General features: G+C 36.8%; 1 protein-coding gene across 1 annotated transcript in view; it reads left to right on the top strand.

Annotated features, from left to right (window-relative positions):
• The window catches only part of LOC150082101 (E3 ubiquitin ligase Rnf121), a 100056-nt gene that overhangs the window by 21693 nt on the left and 52617 nt on the right, over window positions 1-25746 (top strand). The window contains exon 2 of the mRNA XM_090379972.1: window positions 14238-14278. Within this exon, the coding sequence (XP_090236098.1) occupies window positions 14238-14278 (41 nt within the window). The remainder of the gene's footprint in view (window positions 1-14237; window positions 14279-25746) is intronic.

Below are 25746 nucleotides of genomic sequence, written 5' to 3'. Positions count from 1 at the left end.
TTAGGAAAGTTGGACTGGAGAAAGTCAAGTTGCAAAGAGAAGAAATCAGAGCTCCAGGTGGTTAGTGGAGTTGGGAGAATGGTAGAGACAACAGATGAATTTGACACAATGAGGTAGAGAGATTTTAAGCCAGAGAAGATCAAAAAGACGAGATTCCAAATTACCAAGTCTCTGGCAGGGAATAATCGGAATGGACATATGCACACGACTAGGCACCAGTGAGGTGATCTGATAGAGGTGTACAAAGCCTTGAATGGTTTGAGCATGCTCAATGCTGATGGGATTCTTCCTCTTGCTCAGAATAATCACCTGAGAGGGCATAAATTCAAATTGAGGAAAGACAGATGTAGGATAGATGTGCGGAAATTTGCCTTTAGCCAGTGGGTGGTTGGTAGGTGGAACAGACTTCCATCCCTTGTCGTGGAAGTTGATAGCCTAAATAAGTTTAAGGCTCAGCTGGACAGGTATTTCGAACGAACAGAGGGGTGAAGTGGAAGTGGTTATTTTTTATTTATTTATTTTACTTTATTTTTTTTTTTTGGCTGATGCTGCATAAGCTTGCTTTCTTGCATCAAATGCCTCTACTAATGCTAATGCTAAAATGCTAAAGTAGCACCTTTGAGGCGAAAGGAATCGTACAGCGAATAATTTGGGCAACTGAGATGAGCAGTAGTTGAATCAACCGATAACTGAGATTCTGTCAGAAAAAGTACATGGGGTTTGGCAGACTGCAAGTGGAAATGGACATTGTTGAGATTAGAATTGAGACCACGTATATTTGTGAAATGAATTAGGAAGTCCTTGGGAGGTTTAGATCTTTTCGCAGATAAGCTTGCTCTATTATTTTGACAATTCATGGTGTATTCAATAGTAAGAAAAAGTGGGTGGGACATTCTGTATGAAGTAATGAAATTTTTGGATATGGCGTACACGTGGTAAGAATATACCCAGATCCTTGACATAACGTGGCCTCGACAATGCTCCCCGCATACACACTACTCAGACTCCCTCCAGTCACTATCTGGCAGAGTAGAGGTAGCAAGATTATGCACTAGCTGATCCGGAAGCCTCCTCGAGAGTTACCAATAGGTTCGGTCCAGTGTACTAACACCGTTTTAGAGCTGTACCCTCGAAATGTAAGGAATATTGGATCTTGCCACGACGTTCATCAGAACCTAAAAAGTCATCGATTGTACTGCACAATGGAAGAGATGGGGAAGGGTTGACCGGAACTTAGCTCTGGAGACTAAACATGTGTTCCACGACTTCAAGCCTCCAATTAGCAAAGTGGTGGTATTGCACCGGTTGACGAGAATCATCTACCATCTAGTACTGCGTGGTAACACAGAGGGGCGGCATTCCTCCATGTGGTGTGGGCACCACACCTCAACCCCTGCTTACGTTGGTTCACACCTGGGCACCCACCGTGCACTTGTGCATGGAGGTTATACCCAGGATTACTAACAGTCACACCATCGTGAAGGTGCAAGCAGAGGATTTGGCTGTCACAGACCATCCTGACTTCGCCAAAATTGGGTCCACTTGACTTGAGTGTCACCTGAATATCAGTTTCATCAGTGTTTTAGACTCCCAGGTAGCAATTACAGCTTGTCTTGCATATCTGAGAGAATGTCTGTGACAGCGTCAAGGATCTGAAGTATATCTCTAGTTATTTTGTTACAGTATAACAAGTTTTTGGTGATTAGTAAATAAAATTATTGTTTTAAGTCAGTTTCATTAAATTACAGTGAAGAACATTGGGAAAAATAAGTAAGGAATATAGACACAAAATATGGGGTTAACTAAAAGTTGGGAAAACAAATTTATTTGAGTACTGCACAAAAAATAGTGTACATAGAACAGAATATAAATCTTAATAAGTGAAATAAGGGTAACTGTCACCTTAAATAAGTATAACTGATCTTAGTGCATGTGTTATAAATATCTGAAATTTATGAAGTTCCAAATATTGGACTTCATTTTCATAACATTTTGGTGGACAGACATGCATAAATTAACTGATTTACATTGTGTGATATTTGCATGCTGAAGATCTCCAGTTATCCCATGTTTAGCATAGTAAAATGAAGTGTGTAAAATGACTGTCTTTGATAAAAAAATAATGATAAGAAGAAGAACAACATAAATAAATAAATGCAGGATGTTAAATCGGGTGAATGTGGTGGCCATTCTCTGGTACACCAGCAAAAAAAAATTTATACTGTGGTAGCATAAGATTGGGATATCAACCTACATTAAAAATAATCCTTTCAATTAAACTGAATGCAGTAGGTGGGACTACATTATTTTTTAACATATGTGGGTAGCTTTCACCTGTTGACCATATCAACAAAAAAAACCACTCAAACACTGACCAAATTCCAACCTATGGAGTTATTTCTGTTGAATTTATGTTTTAATATTGTTAGATGTAGGTTCTGTAAGATATAATAAACACAATTGTCTGTTCACTTGATTATTTAATTTAATTGGACAGGCTTATCAGACAATAGAATTTGAGCTATTGTTACAAACTGTTCTCCTATGCTTTACTTTGAATGTTTCTGCAAGTTTCAGTCTGTGGTCAGGATAATCTTCATGGGCTTATTCTAATGAGGGATGGTAAATCTTGAATTTTAAATGCTTTGTTATTCTCCTGAGACTACTTCTGGAAATTCGTTTCTGACTTTCTGGGATTTTCCTTCAACCTTTCCTTTATCTACTCTTTAGGTAAAGATGCAACAAAGTTAAGCCTGCTTGATTTCAAAGATTATGGACCCTTCCTGTTACATAAACTTTGCTTGAAGACATCAGAATACTCTTTCTTATGAGCTCACTTATCTGAAAAACTTTCTTAAATTGGCAAGAAATTTCTGTAGCATTCTAAAGTTTGCATGCCACTTGATTATTTGGATCATTTTTGTATTTGCTAGCTTAAGTGCTCACTGTTGTCAAATAATCTAAATCAAATGAACCATCGAAACACAATATTTCCAGTTTTAATCCCAAAACATTTTCTGGCTTTTGATCCACCTAATATTGCAATAAAGGTTGATGTAGTTGAATCTATTCATAATGAAGTATAGGGAATTTATGGCTGTAACGGTATTTTCAAATCAGTTTTCAATTCCCCTTAATTTGGAGCATGAAACATGTCAAAGGACTTACCTAAACAAATACTGGAAATGGCATATACAGCAGCCATTTGCTGCTAATAAAAAAAGGCCATTATCACAGGAAATTTGTGTATTTTAATTTTTAAAGGATATTTAAAAAATAAAGTTTGAGGGGCAAAAAAAAAAAAAAAAAGAAAACCAGAAGTTGGCTGGATCTTGTAAACAAGGTCTGAAAACAGTCATTTTTCAGTAATCTTTTATGCAAATGTTTTGATTAATGTTTCTGGCCAAATCTTTCTCACATTTTAAACGTGGCTCAGGAATGTAACATTTTAAGTTTGGTAGGAAAAGAAGCAATTATCACAAAATGTGATAGAGAGTGGTGGCAAAGAAATACAACATTCTGCCCAGTTTCTTATCAATAAGTAAAAATAGCATGGATCTTCTCAAATCTGAAAATGTAACAAGAAATAAAATAACCCTTGAGTTCTTATTTCTCAAATATAAAACCTTACATTTGGCAATATTAAAATGTGATTGTTGGTGCTTTGGAAGTTGGTGAATTCCATTTTTTTTAATGGATGAATTAGGGGCCTTGAAGGATGGCTTGAACTTGAATATCATTATAAACCACTAATTCTTCCCATTGTAACACCAGCATTTGGCTCCTAATATGGTAATAACATAATGAATATTCCTGCATAATTAATGCTTTAATTAATATCTTTTCAAAAGTTTAATTTAACATGGAAAGCATATGTCTCCAATAATAATACAGAAGAACCCGGATAAGAAGTTTTCTAAGTTACTGGAGGTTTAGAACTTGTTATGCAGGAAAACTTCTTAGAAGGGAAAATTACCTAAGGGTATTTATTTTTTTTTTATTTTTGTGTTTTTGTATGGGCGGCTCCTAGAACAGAAGTTCATCTCCGCCTCGTTGCTCTGTTCAGTTTTTATAGACTCTGTAAGGGTAAGGTCGGTGTGTGTCTTATAAAAATAAATAATTTTTTTTTTTTTTTTTTTTTTTCAAACCGAATCCACACAGGAATATCCCAGATTGGATGAAGATAGATGAAAAGGAAGGGGAGAGAGGGAAAAAGAAAAAAAAAAAAAAAAAAATGTGTTTTGGCCTATTGGCTACCTGGAAGGAGTGAGCACCTGGACGATTCCTCCAGGTACTCGTCCCTAGCAGAAGAAGGGCAAGGCCTCCCCTACTATCTGCACGCCCTCCTCCCTGGGGAAGAGTTCCCAGGGAAGAAAGAAAAACTTGTATAAGATGAAGAGAGGGAAGGAGTAAAGAGGAGAAGGACTGTTCCGGCCCAGGAAAGTCCCAGTCCAGGATGGATAGCTAGAACAACAACGCAAACAAATGAATAAATAAATAAATAATAATAATAAAAAAAATAAAAAAAAATAAAAAAAAATTAGTGTGAGAGAGGAGCTTTCCTGGTCTGGGGAGCCCCAGCCCAGGTCAGAACGCAAAAAAAAAAAAAAAAAAAAGATTTAAATCCCACAACCTGGTCAAGGAAAGGAATAGAGCCAGGATGTCAGCAAGCAGAATGATGTTAAAGGGGAAAAAAATAACAAATAAATAAGAAAGAAAAGAAAGAGGGTTTTTTTTTTTTTTTTTTTCAAATTATCCCACACGGGGTGGATAGGAAAAGGCTATCAGGAGAGGGCTAGGGCTACTAGTGCTAGCTGATTATGAGAAGAAGAGAGAGAGAGTAAAAAAAAAAAAAAAAATAAATAAAAATAAATAACTAGTTATTGAATTGCAGAAGCTTCTAGGATGATCCTCCTCCTACGCTTGAATACGTCTGCCGCAAAGTGCTGTAGTGCACCTAAGTTCCTTTTGGAATGGACAAGGAGTTCTACTTGGTCAGGAGAAAATCCCAAAATTGCTGCCTGGAGTTGTTGTCTATGGTCCTCGTAGATAGTGCATTCAAATAGTAGATGTTCCCAACTCTCGACAGACCCACAGAAACAGAGGTCAGTATTTAGCAGACCTAGTTGGTGGAGTTTCTGGTTGAGAGATCCATGTCCAGTGACCAGAAAGGATGTTTCCATGCTGATTGAGAACCACTTGTTGACCGCTTTGCTGGTTGCGAATGTGACATCCGGTATAAATTTTTTCGTAACAATGCCTTTTGTGGTCGTGTCCCATCTTGTCTGCCAGTAATTGATTAGCTCGTTATAGCAACGAGCTCTTTCCTGTTTGGTATCACTGTCCAGGTTGAGTTCAATATCCAGTATTTCAGTTGGGATTCTTTTCTTCAGACGGTAGGCAAGTCCTCTATAGATAAGGAATAGATCCAGGGGGATGTTTCCAGATATTACTTGCAATGCTGCAGTTGACACAGTTCTACAAGCACGATGGGTAGCAAGAATAATGCTTCTCTGGATGGAGTTAAGCTTCTGTTTGATTTTGCAATTGGTCGCTCTGTGAAACCATGCTCCTGCAGCATACGTGGCGATAGGTAAGAAAACAGCTTTATAGTATAACTGTAAGGTACGCTTAGAGAGACCCCAGTCGCTTCGGGAGATTCTGATAATTGAGGCAGAGAATTTTCTGATTTTGGCATATAAATGTTGCAAGTGTGGTAAGAAGGATAGCCGGTGATCAATAACGACCCCAAGGACCCTGGTCTGTGTCACCAGGGGGAGCCGTATTCCATCTATCTTGACCTGAGGGGGCCGCCGAAGATCCAGTTTAGTTTTAAAAATCATCATATTTGTCTTGTGAGGATCATACCTAAGGGTATGAAATATTAACTGCACAAATGAAAAGATACATGAGTTAAAGATCCTTTTTAAGTACTATTTCAGAATTTATAAATACAGGAACTCGCCGACTTACATAATACTCGACTTACACAAATGTATTTTGCATCCCGTAGAAATAAATGGAGGTATCATGAAAATATCGTAATGTGAACCCAATAACACATTGTTTTTTTTTTTTTTTTTTTTTTAATTAGTTCCAAGTCCTTGGAAGTTGAAAATTTCGCTATATTACTAAGCTATTTATCTCTCTAAAAGGTTATATTTATAATGGAAATTGCACTACACTTTCATTGTTATCTTATGTTGTGTTATAAGAATAAGTTTTGAACGCCTTTGTGATATTTTTCTAAAGCACGTTTCTGGAGGTCACGACCAAAAAACAAAAACAATTTGCACTTTCCGATTTATTGGGCTTTTCTGTTAGTGCATCATTATAAACAGGTAGTAAACTCGATCTTATTGCATTTGGGATAATCCCAATAACTGGAATTCTGTGAGTTTTACGTTATGGTATTATGGCGAAATGTGTTCCCCTTCACTGAAACCTTCGATCATTTAAAAAGCAAATTTTCAGAAACTTCTCTTCATTCCTATTTATGTAATACAGTGATGAAGGGAAAGGGACCAATGGAAAGTGCAAGTGCTGGCAGTGCCAGGAAATGAAGATGAAAATGATTTAAGAAGTACGAAGCAGGACAAAGTTTGTCGTCTGTTGCAAGGGAATTAGGTCTCGCTGCTTCAACAGTGAATACTATTTTAAAGGACAGTGTGCATATAAAAGAACATGCCAGATCAACAGTGATCACAAAACAGTGTTCAGGTACTATCTCGAAGATGGAACAGCATATTAATAATATGGATGGAAAATCAGATTCAGAAGCAAGTGCCCCCGAGTCCAATGGCCATTCAAGCAAAAGCAAGAAGCATTTATGAAGATATTAAGAATAAGTATGCTGAACCCCAATCCAAGTTCGTGGCAATCAACGGGTGGTTTAATAGATTCAAGCATCGCACTGGTTTCCAAAACAAAGTATACGGTGAAATTGCCAGTGCCGATTCTGCGGCTGCAGAGAAATTTTGTGATGTGCTCGAAAAAAATTATTGATGAAGGTGGCTATTCAACACAGCAAATTTTGAATGTTGATGAGACTGCTCTGTATTGGAAAAAAATGCTGGATCGAACATACATTGCCAAAGAGGAAAAGACAATGCCAGGTTTCAAGGCTTCAAAAGATAGGGCCACGCCCTTCTTGGGGCTAATGCAGCAGGAGGTTACAGATTGATACCACTGCTTGTGTACCATTCTGGAAATCCTTGTGCATTTAAGGGCATCAATAAAGCCACCCTACCTGTGCATTTCCGATCAAACCAGAAATCATGGATAACAGTATCTTTCTTTGAGATACTGTTATCCATGAACTGTTATTCATTCCTGAGGTTGAAAGATATTGTAAAGACAACGACGTTCCTTTTAAGATTTTGCTTCTATTAGATAATGCTCCTGGACATCCTACGCATCTAGATGATTTCAATTTGAATGTGAGAGTCGTATTTCTACCACCAAACATGACTTCACTCATCCAACCTGTGGATCAGGGTGTTATTTCAAATTTAAAAGCATACTGTTTACATACAACATTTTCTCAGGCATTGTCTGCAGTAAACGGTGAGAAAAATTTTACGTTGAGACTTTTGGAAATGTTACAATATTTACAACGCCATCTTAAACATTAATAAGGCCCGGGCGGAAATTACTAAAAGTTGTTTAAATGGCACATGGAAGGAAATATGTCCACAGCATGTAAAAGGCTTCGATTCTTAAAAATTAACAGGGGGGTAAATGATTTGTTTGCTTGCTACAAAGAAATCTATGATGAAAAGAAAAAAGCCACCGTCCAGTCATCCATTAATACATTCTTTCATGAGGATAAGCGGCTGATCCCTTCTAAATCTCCACAGCCTTCAACCTCCGCAGTGGCATACTTATCAGCTGAAGACGTCAATTCTGGCAATGATGCCCGAGATATTATAAAATTTTCTGTTATTTATAAATGTGACTTGTTTTGTTATTTGGTTTTTAGGAGCATTAGCAACTAAGGCCATATTGCTCTGCGATATGCGGTGGTCATTCCCTGACCTTTCCGCATCCTCCGTATTTGGTGGTGATGGGCTCGAACCCCAGTCTAATCAAGAAGCGTGTGCTACGCACTGCTGCTCCTTCCCACCTGGCTACGGGGGGGGGGGGGGGGGGGCAAATGTGACTTAGCAGTACAGCGCAAAAATTAATTGCATAATTTAACTTTATATGCTCCTGTCGCATTGATCTTAATTGCATAGTATGTTCGAATTAATATTGATTGAGATCAGTGGGCAGTACCAAAGGGTACAGCGATAATCACTTAAATTTTTGCTGGGCAGTGCACCCATTAAGTCCTGGGGAGAACACTGTAATTACACAATGCAAATGTGACTTAGCAGTACAGCACAAAAATTAATTGCATAATTTAACTTTATATGCTCCTGTCGCATTGATCTTAATTGCATAGTATGTTCGAATTAATATTGATTGAGATCAGTGGGCAGTACCAAAGGGTACAGCGATAATCACTTAAATTTTTGCTGGGCAGTGCACCCATTAAGTCCTGGGGAGAACACTGTAATTACACAAATGTTCTTGCTGACAATACTAATAAAACCTTAAGTTAGACAATGGTGCATTCGTTTTTAGTTTTATTTAATTACAAACTACCATGTAAAGATGCACCTTTTGAGTATGGGGGGGTAAGTTCTGAGTCTTAGTTTAAAACCAGTTTGTTTTTGAAATAAACCAAACAGTTAAGAGGTAAATTTTGTAAAATATATGCTGTATTGGCTAAATTAGTTTTATTAGTACTGTCACAAAACTTAAAGCTTTATCTAGAAAATTCATGTGAGGTGTGTTGCAGTAAAGTTCCTAGATTGGTGCTGTTGTGGCCATATTCAGTGAAGAAATTAAAATAAATGGAAGTGGCATATTATAGTTCAAACTTCCTCCAACAGGTAGTGGTGCAGTCAGTTCTGCCATAACATGGTACATGTGTTCCTAAAAATCTCTCCGTTATGGTATTCCGCACATTAAAAACAACAGGACTTATGGGAAAAATAGGGGCAGGGGCAGAGCACTTGCAAACTTTATAAGAATTCAGTTACCTCTTTTCTTTAAAAAAGTTAAATCCCATACAAAAAACTTAAGTTTGGGCTCTTATAGGGAAAAAATTATCATCTCCTTTAGAGATATCAGATTGAGACAGTGAAGAGTATATAAAAAATGATTTGTCAAAATTGTTGAATGCGGTGGAAGTGTTATATCTATCGTTTATTAAAACAAAGCAAGGTGCCTTCATGTCTGTGCTGGAAACTAGGAAAATCATTCAAGAAAATGTGTTTTTATATACAGTCGGTTCTGCTATAAAGCACATTTTTGCAATGCGAATTTGCTCCAACGCAACTAATATATTAGAGAACAATGTGAGTATAGTAAGATTTTCACTTTGGCTCATGCGCGATTTTGTCTGCGAGTAACACCAGGTGAACTCAAAACCCGATACCAACCTGAACGTAGTGACTTGCGCAGCAATACATACAAGTTTACGAAGCTTAAAAAATCTCAAACGTCAAATGCGTGACAGCTATATTTCCCATTTACTGTAGCTGTATCAGTCTGAGACACACTGTTGTCATTCGCTGTATCCACAAGATAAGTGATATTGTAGACCAACTCATGTTTTCAGAGCTCGCATTTTTCCATTCGAACAGAAAATTCGTGAGGCGTGTGATAGTTTGAGCAGAGGAGCACATTTATGGGAGTCACTACCATAAAATAATAAAAACAATTTGCAGTTTCCGGTTTATTGGGCTTTTCAGTTAGTGCAATTTAATTATAAACAGGTAGTAAACTCAATCTTATTGCATTTGTGATAATACCGATAGCTGGAATTCTGTGGGTTTTTACGTTATTATGGTGAAATGTGTTTCCCCTTCTATGAAAGCTTCAATCATATGAAAAAAAACAAATAAATAAATTTTCAGAACTTTCTCTTCATTCCTATTTTTTAAGTTTCGTAAACTTGTTATTCCGTATCTCACTTGTGCAATTTGTGTGTGCCGTATTCGTCATTATTGATTTTTCATTATTATTATCTTTATTATCTTTTTGTCATGGTTATCTTTTCTATTGTGTTAAATTTTTAGTCCAAAAAAAAAAAAATTCAGTCGGAGACTATATATACTTACATAGTCTCCGACTGAATTTTTTTTTTATCTTGACAAGATACCAATCTTGACAAGATACCAATACAAGGTATCTTGTCAAGATAAAGTGCCATATATTTACTGTAATATTTATTTATTTATTTATTAGAAATTTAAGATGTGTAAACCTGTATTAGCAATTTTATTGGGTTTCTAACTTTTTCTAGTTAGAAACCAGACTGAACATTTTTTTGAGTGCTCTTCCCCTATCCCTATTTTTCCCTTAAGCCCTGTTGTTTTTACTGCACGAAATACCATAACGTGGAGATTTTTAGGAACACATGTACCGCGTTACAAAAGAACTGACTTATTATATTATATTGAAAACACTATAGTGGATACAGAAGTCGAGAGACAGAGGGTGCCTCCCCTGGACTTTTTTTTTTTTTTTTTTGGCTGGTGCAGCATAAGCCATAGGCTTTCTTGCACCATACGGCCGTTACTAATACTAATACTTCAATATTTATATAAACACAAATGATGCGTATTATAATTGGTTTTATATTATTCCCTCCATTCACCAAAGTGACACAAGATTTACCACTGATTGGGAAAATTTTTCTTTTTGTCATTTTCAGGTAAGCTAACAATTTTAATTTAAAGATGGGAAAGAGTACATCTACAAAACCCCCTCCCCTCCCCAACTGATCCATGTCTGATGCCACCTACAATTTTTGCTGACTATGTAAAGGAATTTTATGCTAAGTTCTTGAAATAATAAAAAAGAAGATAAATTTTAAGCTTATAAAATAAATTTAATATAGGTTAGCAAACAAAACTGATGTCAAAAAGTAGTTTACTAAGTGCTTCTGGCTACCTGCACAGAACTGATGCTAAATAGGTAATAAAACTCAAGTTATAATTTCTGACAAAGTAGAATTTAAACTGTATCTTTTGAATGTTTATCTTCATTTCTTATTTTTCGCACCATTTGTACAATTATTTTTTCCAAATCAGAAGGTGTGCCATGAGTAGCACACATGCTTTAAGTTGGCCACCCCTGGCAAGTCTAGGAACACCAAAAATAATTGGAAAGTTCTGGCATGATCTTCATACCTGTGATCTCAGTGCCTTGGAACATCCCCTTCTCCACTTTCAAAAATCCATTATAAATTTTGCATTATCAGTGTTCTACCCAGGACCTATCGAATGGGCACACCATCCAGTGAATTTAACTGACCACCAGGCTAAAATTTAAGTGATTCCCACGGTACCATGTGGTATATTCACTGATCTTGATCAATATTAATTCAAACATACTATGCGATCAAGGCATGTGACAAGAGCATATAATGTTAAATTATGCAATTAATTTTCGCTCTGGATCACTTAAGTCACATTTATAAATAACAGAACATTTTATAATATTGTGAAGTATTACACTTCCCCACCCGACTACTTCTAATACCACCCGGCTAGCAAAATTTTCTGGGAAGAACACTGATTATGAATAAACAGTACTTCTCAAAGAGAGATGTACAGTGTTATTTATTTGTAGGGTGCAGGAGAAGAACATTCGGTCACTAGAGAGTAGTTTTCCAGATCTCAAAAAAAAAACAAACTTTCTGGACTTGTTGCTTGTAAAAATAATGCACTTAAAATGTCCTGGGTTTCCTTATTTTAATTATAGGACACTTGTTTATTGCTATGGATAAAAAAAATATTGATTGGAAGATTATAGTATGTGGATAATGCAATTTTTTTGTTAAAAATTCAAGATTTTGACCATTATTGCCTATAAAGAAGAGATTTTGAAGTATTCTGATTATGAACTACGCTGTAATGAAATTTTTGTCACTAAAGTAATTCATTAAGCATAAAAAAAATCACAAAAATTTAAAGTGACAAAAAAGTGATACAAACATTTAATAAACCTGAACAATATGACGAAATTTTCTTGCTGGATATTCATCTAAATCAGTGATGAGCAAAATGTGGACCACATGTAGCAGAAATGCTTCATTACCACTAAAAGCTTTTCAGAAATCTGAGTACAGTGCATGCTGCTTATTGTGATCACAGATAATGCCAGCTTTATAATGTGTCCCCTGTAATCTAAACAAAAAATATCAAAATTTAAATAATTATTATATTTCTTGATAAACATTCAGGGCCAAAAGCCTCAAACTACGTAAAAAGTTCAAAGTGGGTGGTGGTGGTATCTGCTGAGAATAAGTAACAATAGTCTTCTCTTTTGGAGAAGCATTACTTATTTGAAGTATAACTGGAGAGGCAACTCGTGAAGGCATTCACAATATGAAATGTAGTGTAATGAAATGATGTCATTTTAATTAACTTAACATGTATAGACATGGTGCATTTGTACTAACCTATATGTTTAAGTTTTTCCCTAGTCTAAGGCTTTTAGCCCTGAATTTTTATTGTCTTAAACTACTAAACACCTTTTGGTGTCTCTCATATTGTAGAGTTATTTTCACAACTGGGTTGTCAGCCATTATACCACTGGGTATTTGCCCACCAACCCTGGGTGATGGTATCCACAGAGAATAAGTAGCAGTAGTCTTCTCTGTTGGGAAAGTGTTACTTATTTGAAGTATAAACAGAGGCAACTCTCTATGAAGGCATTTACAATGTGAGATATAATGAGATGCCATTATAATTAACTTTGGTTAACTTACTACCTATAGACATGATTCATTTGCACTAACTTTTTATATTTCTGTAATAATTTTATTAAATGGTTTTATGTTGTATTACTAATAATGTAATATACTTTTCAAGTGAAAATATATAAATCAAGTTTCATCTCTCATAAATATAACTGTCATTGTATTTGGTTTAGGTTCTGGAAAACAACAAAATGGCTACTTAAATGCAACATTCATTTGACATTTAAGCACTGTAAAACTAGGCAAGTGCCTAGTTTTATGCCATTGGTCTAGAAAATTTATAATATTTTTTATTGATCATATTGGCTGTATAACTTCATATTATGAATTGACATTGTAATAAACTTTGCTCTGACAAATCCTTGGAAACTGTGAATGAACTATTGCTCTGCTTCAGGAAGAACCTGAGATTAAGAAGTTTTGAAATATTTTGCTAGAAAATACAGATTTCCTGTTGGCTTCACCTTGTCTATTCACTTACCCATATGTGACAGATTTTATGAAATTTTATTTTTGGGCCTTTAACAAAGATTTGTCAAGCCCATACACATTTGGTGAGTATGGGTTTGGCAAACCCAGGGTCCTGAGCTGGATATCATCATTCTTCTCTTTCTTTCTTGGTGATTCTCTTCCATTTCTGACACACACTCTCTCTCTCTCTCTCTCTCTCTCTCTCTCTCTCTCTCTCTCTCAGTAATGTGGGATATATATTTTTTTTTTTTTTTTTTTGCTGGTGCAGCATAAGCCTTAGGCTTCCTTGCACCATATGGCTAATAATAATAATAATAAAAAATTTCATTAAAATCAGACCAGTATAAATCTAGCAATTATTATTTCTTTGTCCATCCACCCACATGTAATTACTTGACTCCCAGTGAATGGATTTCCACAAAATTTTGTTTTTCTCTTTAGAACAATTTGTCAGCCATTCCCAAAATTTCATTAAAATTAGAGAAATCTGGTAATTATTATTATTATTTTTTGTACATATCACATAAGCTATTGATATGCCATATATTATAGCTAAAGCAATGGATATTATGTTTGTGGTTATGTGGTGGTTGGAGGAATGGATGGGCAATTGTGGTGTGGAGTGCAGAAATTAAATTTTATCAGTTCACACGTAAAAGTTTTTTTTTTTTTTTTTTTTTAAATTATAAATCATGAATTATTACTATTTGCTTAATGTGCCTGAAACGTAATGCTCTGTATACATTAACTTTTTTTTTTTTTTTTTGTTGGTTAGTGTTTTTTATGTTTCATTTGTATTCTCAAGAAATGGTGGCTTTGTTTCATATGGGTAAAATATTTATACTTTGATATAAAATGGTAGTTTTTTATTTTATTTTTTACATTTCTTTATTTAATAATTTGACTAGTTCTAGAATATAATTTGATCTTTTTTGATTTCTTTAAGAGTGTTGATCTCTCAAAAATGTCTGAAGAAGAAAAATGGAGGTAATTATAATTATTTCTAAAATTTCTTTTATTCTTTTATATATGGCTGTTGAGCAAACTAATTTTGGAAGGTTGTCTCTTCAGATATAGGTGAAAAGTGATGTGAAGATCATATAATTGTGATGTTGAATTTAAATTAAATTGGGTATGCATATTCTGATATCTGCATCCTCTCTTTATACTCCCATGTTTATATTATATTAAACACTTTTCTATAAAATGACTTAAAATTTAATTGAATTATTTATAGATAATTCACTTCATTTATATGTTATATGTATTTATATAATGTTTTGTTTTCTAGATAATGAAATAAGTATTACTACTACTTCTGTAGCTAAAGAGAAAATGCATATGTGATTTGACAGAACTAAAATTCACTGCCTATCACACCAGCTTAACTGAGAAACTTGTTTAAATGATCGCTTGAAAAGTATTATATTTAGAGATGACTATTTCCATCTCCGTAGCCGAGTGGTCGGGAGTGCAGTAACACACGCTCTTTGAGTAGACCGGGGTTCAAGCCCCTGACTGCTGAATACGGTCGATCTGCCAACCCGCACTGGACCAGCGTGGCAGATTATGGTCCATTTCCCTCAGTATGAATTGTTGAGGAGGCTTATCCTGCAGTGGGTTGATAATGGCTGCACTTTACCTTTTTACCTTTATTTCCATCTTAATCATCAGATTAATAGCATGGCCTTCATTAAACAATGATAGTGCTTAATAACTTCATTCACAAGAGAAAAGTCATATTTGTGTTTACTGTAATCAAAGCTTTGTAACTGTTAAGATATACAAGAAAAAGAAAATGCATATTCTGAGTATTCATGTTTGAGTATTATTTAGATAATTATCCTTATAATATTGCCCTAGGTGGTCACCTGACTTGCATGTACCTCAGGCCGGCCCTGGCTACCACCCAGATGACAGTTTCGGGCTAGTTCATCTCTCATTGTTGGGCAGGTAGGTTCCCAAGGCATAAGAGGTGGCAGATTAGTTCTGACTTAGTTATGCAGTATGAAAGATGCCAAGTGGTATAAATTCAGATTAATAAAAAATTTTATTAATTTATTAGGGTGATAAGCCCCAAACCATAGAAAATTTATTAGTCTGAAACCACACCACTTGGCATCTCTCATTATGTAAATAAGTCACAACCAGGGGTTGTCACTTCTTATTCTTTGGGTACCTGCCTGCCCAATGATGAGGGATCAACTAGTCTGGAAACAGCTCTCTGGGTGGTGGTATCCACCAAGAGTAAGTAACAATAAGACTTCTCCATTGGGAAAGTGTTACTTATTCAAAATATGAGACAGGCAACTTGTGAAGGATTTCACAATATGAGATGTATAATGATGCACTTAAGCAGACTTCAGTTTGTAATAAGCTGCATCCAAAAATGTTTCTAACTTGTATGCCAGCTAAATCTGTGGTTTGAAACTGAATAACAAGGAACTATGCTGTTATATATTATTCAGTGGGTCAAGGAGGAAACTTAAAGCTTAAACTTCCCTGTGTTGGGCATGATGGAGGACAGTTGGGACAATTTCTGTCATAAATATTAATTTTCATAAAATGACTTTGTTGTCATTTTTACTAAAGTGGAATGCCATGTTGCTGCATATACAGGACATTGCAATTTAAGGATACCCTTGTCTATCGTGGTTCATTTCATTTTAAAGAGATTTGCCATGCGCGCCTCCGTAGCCAGGTGGGAAGGAGCAGCAGTGCGTAGCACACACTTCTTGATTAGACCGGGGTTCGAGCCCGTCACCACCAAATACGGAGGATGCGGAAAGGTCAGGGAATGACTACCGCATATCCCGGAGCAATATGGCCTTAGTTGCTAATGCTCCTAAAAACCAAGTAACAAACAAACAAACAAGCAGATTTGCCATTTAGACTTGTTTTTCTCAAACTGTGGTCTGTGAATTTCCAGGAGTCCATAAAGATATTCCAGTGATCTGCGAATAATGGCTGAAATTTCTCATAAATATTTAAAAACTGAAGGAATTTATAGCATATAAACAATTTTGTTAAGCTAGCTGCAAAAAAAAAATTTATTGGCTAAAGTGGCGGTGAGGTTCTCAGGTAACCAAAATTATAACCACTGATTTAGATTTTTCTTATCATATTTTGCCTTATCAATTAATTGGCCAGCTTTCCACTATCATAAATTTAGTCTTTAAACATTAGGCCACTTATGAAGCTAACATTAATTTTATATAGAAAAAATTCATGTGCAATACAATGAGTGTGCTGAAATTGTCACCTTCATATTGCAGAATGTTTATTTTAATTTACTATGCAAGTAACAGCAAGTCACAACACTATGTGCCATGGTGTTGTGACTTGCTGTTACAACACCATGTGCCATGACAGTTATTTATTTATTTGTTTAATTTTTTTAAAAATAAAATCGGCTTTTTTATTTTTTTTATTTTATAAGTACAGCAATAATGTTTTTAGACAACGCCAATGATGAGAAACAATTTTCTCATTGACAAAAAAGTTAAATTTACAAAATTTAAAGTTGTAAAAATTTTAAAGGTAAAATGATGCAAGGAAGCAAACTTTTTCTGCATCAGCCAAAATATAATGATAATAATTATAAATAAAATAAGGTAAATCTCATATAACACAGTAGTTTGATTGCTACAAAATCTCTTGTAATCCGAAACAGTGTTATACAGGACTAAGAACCAGTACAAAAAAGGGGATTACATTCCAGAAGCTAACAAAAATACACCATTTTTTTCCCTCTTCATTGCTGCTAAGCACAATCTCTTCTGCAGCATCTAGATTTCGGCGCCTCCCTAGCCAGGTGGGCAGGAGCAGCAGTGCGTAGCACACGCTTCTTGATTAGACCTGGGTTCGAGCCCATGACCACCAAATACGGAGGATGCGGAAAGGTCAGGGAATTACCACCACCGCATATCCCCGGAGCAATATGGCCTTAGTTGCTAATGCTCCTAAAAACCAAATAACAAGAACAGCTCCCCGGAGCAATATGGCCTTAGTTGCTAATGCTCCTAAAAACCAAATAACAACAACAGCTCCTGAAAAAACATCTAGTCAATAGCCTCAGCAGGACTATATTTTAGCATTAGCATTAGTAGAAGCATACAATGCAAGAAAGAATGCTTATTAAGCATCAACCAAAAAAAAAATCCTTCCCGTTTCACTCATCCATTTGTTTAAGTTTAAGCTGTCAACTTCCACAACAACAAATGATGGAAGTTTGGTCCAGAAATCGACAACCCGCTGGCTAAAGGCAAATGTCTGCGCATCTGTTTTACAATAGTCTTTCCTCAATTTGAATAATGCCCCCCCCCCAGGTGCAGAATCTGAGCGAGAGGAAGAATCTCATCAGCCTTGAGCTCGCTCAAATGCCTTATACACATCAATCATATCACCTTGCAGGTGCCTAGTCTCTAGATGCTGCAATTTGCAGAAGTTAAGCCTATCTTCGTAACAGCAAACCTTTGTTTCACTCACTCATTTCGTTGCCCTTCCCTGTACTCGTTCTAGTAGCACAACAGGTTTCCTAAAATGAGATCTACAGACCTTTATGCAGTACTCAAGGTGTGGCCTGACCATTGCCTTATACAAGGGGATAATCACCTCCTTATCCCTGCTAGCAAAAATTCATTGACAAGACCCCATGAGCTATGCTTGCATCCTGTCTACACTGTTCAGAAAACTTCATATCTCACTGCACAGTTACCCTCATTCCTTTTTCATTCTCCACTACACTCAGTGTAGTGGAGAATGAAAAAATTGTAGCAGTAACACCAGAGTAACACAGTTGGTATGTTACTCTGGTGTTACTGCTACCCATATTCAGTACTTTGCATTTGTCAATATTTTACTTCAGTTGCCACCTCTCAGCCTATCTGCTCAACTTTTCCAAATCCTGTTACAGTACTGTTCTATCATTACTGTCATTAACTACCCTGCAAACCTACTTTTGTCTGCAAACTTGGTCATTAAATCTGATATGCCTTCATGGATCCCTGGGGAACTCCACTAATAACATTAGTCCATGAAGAGCAGTGTCCATTTATTACTCTGTCTTCTCCCACTCTACCAACCTTTTATCCATTGTAGCAACTTGTCCTTAATGCCATACTGCTCCAACTTGTACAGTAGTCTTCCATGTGCAACAATATCAAAAGCTTTCCTAAAATCCAAGTATATGATATCAAAATTATTTTTTTAATCCAGTTCCTTTGTGACCACATCATAGTATCCAATCATTTCTTCAGACAAGACATCCCCTTAACAAACCCATGCTGTGTCTGAACTATAATTGAAGTCTTGTCTAGATGATCCTGCAGTGCTTCTTTAACCAGTGCCTCAATAATTTTCCTGGAACAGAAGTTAAACTCACAGGTCTATAATCACTTGTGTCAGCCTTTGATCCTCTTTTGTGAATTGCGGTCACATTTGCACTTCTCCAGTCTATGGGTACCTCCCTTGAGTCCAGAGAAGCTCTCATAATTATGGCTAAGGGTTCGCTTACTTCCTTTGCTGCCTCCTTTAATATAACTGGATAGATCCCATCCACCCTGGGTGCCTTTTTTATGTTTATCCTCAACAATTTCTCCTACACTTTTCTCTCAGTTATTACAAAATCATCTAGCTCACTGCCAGAGTTTACTTCACCTCTGGCATTCCCCTTCCTGAATAACTCCTCATGTGTGAATGTAGATGCAAAATACTTGTTTAGTTTGTTAGCCACCTGAGCAGGATCCTCAACTGTTGAACCATCAATATCCATGGGACCAATCTGATTCATCCCTTTCCTACTAGAGTTTACATTGGTAAAGAACTCTTTTCTGTTTTTATTTGCATCCTTTGCCAAGGATTTCTCATAATCTGCCTTTGCCTGCTTAATCTCCTTTGTGACTTGGTTACAGACCAGCTTATATCTATCATAGGCTTCCATGTCTCTCATTAATTTATATGTATCCCATGCATTTTTCTTCTCTGCCATGTCTCATTAGTTCATCTGATATCCATTCAGGCCTAAACTTTGAACAATATTTCTTAGTTGGTATGTAAAGCCTAGTAGCTTCCAATATAAGTTCTTTGAATGCTTCCCATTTTGGATTTGCTGTTGGTAACATCATCAGTTGGTCCTACTATATAGAATTTAAATACTGTGCAGTTTCTTATTATGACTCATCAGAGTCATTAGGCCTATAGCACACTCCTACTCTCAATTTTGATCTCCCAATGCTTATGTCACACCAAACTGACTCGACACTGCACTGTCCAGCGATGTTGACTGGCCTCACTTCCTTGGATTTTGTGTTATTTAACTAATAGCATAACCTCTCCTCCCTTCCTATCATGTCTATCCTTTCTGTACACATTGTACTTTGTACTCCCCAAATTCCAGTTCTGCATTCCTTATATCTGTGCGACACCACATCTCTGATATCCCAACAATATCTGCCTTTGATGTTTTGAGCAGTACCTCAAATTCATCAAATTTATTTAACAAACTCCTAGCATTGGTGTACACGCAAGTATACATGCACCTGTTCCTATTTTTAGCTACCCTAACACAACCCATGTGTTTACTTGTACTGCAATGACTCCCAGCAGTCTCTGAAATATCCTGCATCTTGTATTCCAGGCTGCTGCTCATTCCAATAGAAGCAGTGCAAGAATCACTTTCACCTCTGCCAGTGGCTCCTGTTAATCTATTAGTCCTTGTATCTCTCTAAGCTAGCAGTTTTCTGACCCACCTAACACTGCCTCGATAGCATCAGCAAACATTCTTGCACCCTTTCTATTTAAGTGTATCCCATCCCTGTAGAAGCAGTCTCTCCTGTTAACAAGTACAGACCAGGCTGAAAAAAATTCTACCCCTTGAGCCTTGCACAATCTTTCCAGGGCCGAATTGATCGACAGGGCTCTAATCATATACTCCCTCCTATCGTGTCTGGGCAGAATTGCAGACACTCTCAAATTCAACCCTAATTCACGGCTTTTTTTTTCAACACTGAGCAGTACTTATTAAGTAATTCCGCCGGTTTCCTACTCTTAATATCATTAGTGCCAACGTGTACAACTATATCACCTTTTGTGCCCTTAAAATATGATATCCGCTCTACAATGTCATCAACCTTTGCCCCTGGCAGACATACCCTGGTCCTGTTCCACCTATCCTTTTTACAAAGCATGTTTCCCTGACAATAGAGTTACTAACAGCTACTAGTTCCTGTGGGACCAGCGCATTCTGCCTTGTGGGTTCTTGCTGTGTTGCGTGATGACCAAGTGCAAGCTCTGGCATAGATGTGGGCAGCTGAGAGCTTGATGGGCCCTCAATTTAGATCCTTCTAGGGCATCTACCCTGTCCTTCAAGCTCTCATATAGGCCCATAACAACGCTGAGGTGTCGCCTGATTTCCTTACACTCCTTTGAATGCTTCCCATTTTGAATTTGCTGTTGGTAACATCATCAGTTGGTCCCACTGTATAGAATTTAAATACTGTCTCAGACCATCATAGTTGCCTTTACAAAAGCAAAAACCTTCCCTTTACCCCTGATAGTAGTTACCTCTTTGAATAAATCCCACTGACAAAGACATCCCCTGTGGCAGTATCATGTCCTGTACCCGTTTGCTCCACAAACATCAAGCAAGCAGTGCATTTTAAAAGGCTGTGATTCAGAGGGCAACTGCCTCCCTCAGTTCTCCCATGAGCCACAGCACTTCCATTTGCTTGAGCCTTTTGCTTTGCTACTCTGGTCTGAGTTGTGATTTCGATTTAATTTCAATAAAATTTCAAGTTCAATACAAAATTATAACTCTAAACTTGTATCCCAACACAGTTATAATGCTATATATATTTTTTTTTCAGTATCGAGTATTATCTACGAGTTCCATTTATATAACTTCCGTATCAAGTTATGTATTAATTAATTATGTTACGTTTGTAATCTAAGTCGTTATATGTATTTAGTTAAAAAGTACAATTTAATTGACAGTGAAGTTTAACAAGATTAATAGATTTTACTGATTAATTGACTATATTATATTATATACTATACTAACGCTATCTTATCGGGATATAATGTTGTAACTTATAATAATGGCAGCAAGTTACGAACGGTAAATCTATGGACACTTAAGTATTAATTTACTTCCAAATCACGCTGTGTCAATTCAGAATAAACTAAGGATCCTTACTAGGTCTATAAGCTACGTATAGAAAATAATTTAATATAACAATTGGTCAATAAAGCGGCTAAATACGGCTAAAAAACTTCTCATTCAGCAGAGCTGCAACTTGTAACATGTGGACTTGATACCCTTACTGATACTAAACCAGTGAGACTCCATTATTTTCCACTGGAACAGAAGTTAAACTAACATGTCTGTAATTACTTGTGTTACCTTTCGATCCCGCTTTGTGAATTGGGTAAACATTTACAGTGTCAGTCTGTGGGGACCTCCCCTGAGTCCAAGGACACCCTCATAATCATTGCCAAGGGCCTCCGTACATCCTTTGCCGCCTCCTTTAATATAACTGGATAGACCTCAATCCCATGTGCCTTCCTTATGTTTAACATCAGCAATTTCTCCTCCATTTCGTTCTCAGTTATTATAAAATCATTTAGCTCCCTGCCAGAGTTTGATAAACTTCTGCCATTCTCATCCTTGAATTACTCCTGATGTGTGAATATAGATGCAGAATACTCATTCAGTTTGTCAGCTACCTGAGCAGAATCATCATCAATCGAACCATCAATATCAAGTAGACCAATCTGATCATCCCCTTCCTTCTAGAGTTTACATAAGTAAAGACGTTTTTACTGTTTTTCTTTGCATCCTTTGCTTGCCTAACCTCCTTTGTCACTTGATTACAGACTATCTATCTTATATTCACCATAAGCATCAATGTCTCCTGATAATTTATATGCATCCCATGCATTTTTCTTTTCTGGCATGAGTCTCATTAGTTCATCTGACATCCATTTAGGCCTAAACCTTGAACAGTATTTCTTAGTTGGTATGAAAAGCTTAGTAGTTTCCAAGATTAATTCCTTGAATGCTTTCCATTTAGAATTTGCTGTTGGTAACATCATCAGTTGGTCCCGATTTTGTTATGTTATTTACTAATTTGGTCTAAAGATGTGTTAAAAAATATATGATGTTACTAACAGCTGCAACAGCCACCATCGCACAGTCTCAAATAAGAAACCAGCGGCATACCAATCAGTGGTAGAATGGTGATTGCAATAAAGTGAAAAGGGGAAAAAATGCAGCATGGAATACCTTCTGCAAATATCCCACCACTGCCAACCTTATTAACTTCAAGAGACTGAGAGCCAAAGCTCGTTTCATCCAGTGAAAGGCCAAAAAAGATTCATGGGTAAAATTTGCCTCCTCAGTCAACAGATACTGATACCCGAATAATCTGGGAAAAAATAAAGAAGCTAAGCAAAAAAATATCATGTATCACCACCTTCTATTATTAACTGAAATGAGAAGGAAATCTCCTCTCCTGGAGAGATTGCCAATGCCTTAGGAACTGTGTTCTGTGAATTGTCCGCCTCAAGCGCATATCAACCGTCTTTCCAAAAGTTTAAAGCCGAAACTGAGAAAAGGAAACTGAACTTCAAAGCTATATGCCATTTACCCTATAATTAACCATTTACGATATCTGAACTGAAAGAATCTATATATACCTCAAGAAACAGTGCTCCTGGCCCTGATGGAATTTACTATATAATGCTTCAACATCTCAATCATAAATCTCTATCTTCATTGCTCTTAAACTTTACATTTGAATATTCTCAGAACATTATTCCCCACTTCCTGGCAACATCCTTATATAATTCGATTCCACACAATTATAGACCAATTTCTGTAACCAGCTACTTGAGTAAGACTTTGGAAAAAATGGTTCACCATCATCTCACCTGGTATCTTGAATCCCAAAGCATAATCAGTAACAATCAGTTTGGTTTTTGAAAGAATAGATCTTCCCTAGATCTCATGACAAAAGCTGAATCAATCATATAAGAAACGCATTCATCAGAAATCAACATCTCGTCATGATATGCCTTGATATAGAGAAGGCTTTTGATACCACATGGCGATACAGCTTCCGAAGAGATCTCCATTCTATTCATACAAGAGGGCATTTACCATATTTTATTCAAAGCTTCCTTTGACCGATCTTTTTAAGTTGGGTACCGGCAGGTTTTATCTCAAACATATATACAGGAAGAAGGAGTCCCACAGGGCTCTGTTCTTAGTGCCACTCTGTTTTCACTACAAATAAACAATATCACAAACCGAATTCCAAACACCATTGACTCATCTCTATGTGGATGACCTTACCATATCCTGCCATTCCAAGAATATGAACTATATCGAGAGGCATTTACAAATATCCATAAACAACCCATTGAATTATGGATGGCACAAAATGGATACAGACTGTCAAGCCACAAATCTACAGCCATACATTTCTGCACAAAGCACAGAATGCATCCTGAACCTGAGTTGCACTTGGCCAATCACCCTCTACCAATCATGAACAGTATTCATCTCCTAGGGCTAATTTTTGATAAAAAATTAAACTTCCAGGAGCACAAAATATCTAAGAACCACTTGCACAAAGAAAATGAATATACTCCGGGTCATCTTCAGTACAGCCCCAAGTGCCAAGTGAGTGATCAAAGCGAGTTTAAAAGCGATTTAGAAAGCGTCTTCTCTAAAATCAGCAGGTTACTGAGACTCTTCAAGTCCTTATTTTCAAAAATTATTTCTTTTATGCTCTTCTAAATAAAGAAGCAAGCTTTCCAAAAGAAAGGAAAGGTACCTTTCTTCTTTTTGTATATAGAACTAATCTACATAACACACTAACCACTAACTTCTTATCGCTGGGTCACTGGTGGCACCATTCCTGCCTCCACGTGGTAGGGCCGGTAACCCGGAGGAAAAGCTATCCTCCGGGGCTAAAAGGAGCAAGGATGCTGACAATTACCCAGCTCTTGAGCCTAGATGCTCATCTCATGACCTGAATGAATCCGATCGTGACGTATTCCAATCAAAGAGACTACGTAAGAATGAGAATCAGGAGGAACTTCCAACATTCCTTATACTTTATTCCCTTACAACCAAACCTATAAGTGCATTTTCCCCATTTGTAATTCAGAAATGTTTAGAAAGTGTGGCCGGTTCACTGAAAATGGTGAAAAGACTCTGATCTGGAGATCTGTTAGTTGAAACAGCTAAGTACCAGCATTCTCAGGCCCTATTGAAAATATCAACTTTTGGTGGAATACCTATACAGGTCACTCCTCATGCTATTTTAATAGTTCGAAAGGAGTAATCTCCAAATGGGACCTAACGAATATCACTGAAGATGAGCTTGTTGAAGAAGTAAAAGAGCAAAAAGTCGTCCAGGCAAAACGAATAATGATTAAAAAAGATTGTGAACTTGTTTCCACTAGAAGCATTATTCTGGCATTTGGCACACCAACCCTACTGTCGTGTGTCAAAGCCAGATACTTGAATTGCCGCCTGTGACCTTACATTCCCAACCCAATCAGATGCTTCAAATGCCAAAAATTTGGACACTCGCAAACGGTATGTTGAGGAGACACTGTCTGCTCGAATTGCGGATCAAAAATGCACACGCAAACAGATTGCACTGCAGAAACGCCACAATGCCCAAATTGTAAAGGCCAACATCCAGCATATTCAAAAGCATGCGAACTCTGGAGGGTGGGAAAAAAGATTCAAAAATACAAAGTCGGACAAAAGGTTACTTACCAGGAAGCTAGGAAGCAAGTTATGCCAAAAGTTACTTATGCAGTGGCAACCCAGAATTACCAATCAATAGGAACACAAATGGCAATCACAGTGCCCCCATCCATTTCAATAGCCAACTGGGCTCGATCAGTGTTATCATCCCCACAGAAATCACCTACAGAACAACGCAAAGTAACTTGCGCTAGCAATACTCCTCTAACAGTCCGAACTGCTTCTGATACTCAGCGAGAAACTGTAAAACTAAAAGCATCAGCTCCAAACATTGAAGACAAACCATGCCCAACAAATATGGATACCGATGCTGATATCCCACAGGATGAGCCTATATTCAGTTTACCTGCAGAGGATGACATGAACATTGGATGCCCTACCTTTTCAAAAAAAGACAGGTTGAAACTAGATCGATCCAAACAGGCTGGATACAAAAAACAGACAGAACCATACCCAACTGCTAAATCTAAATAATGCAAAACATTTTGCAATGGAACTGTAGAGGTCTATGAAGCAACATTTTCGATGTCTATGATCTAATCAAACAGTACAGTCCAATAAGTTTCTGCCTGCAGGAAACCAATCTAACCCCAGAGGTTACACCAAAGATTAAAAACTATAGTGTCTATCAGCAAGATAGAAACAATATCAACTGAACACGAGGAGGTGT

Source organism: Mastigoproctus giganteus, chromosome 8 (genome assembly GCF_048544385.1).
Source record: "Mastigoproctus giganteus isolate SK-2022 chromosome 8, ASM4854438v1, whole genome shotgun sequence".
Lineage (NCBI taxonomy): Eukaryota > Metazoa > Arthropoda > Arachnida > Uropygi > Thelyphonidae > Mastigoproctus > Mastigoproctus giganteus.
Note: the sequence above shows the minus strand (reverse complement) of the source record. Positions and strands in the feature narration are given on the sequence as shown.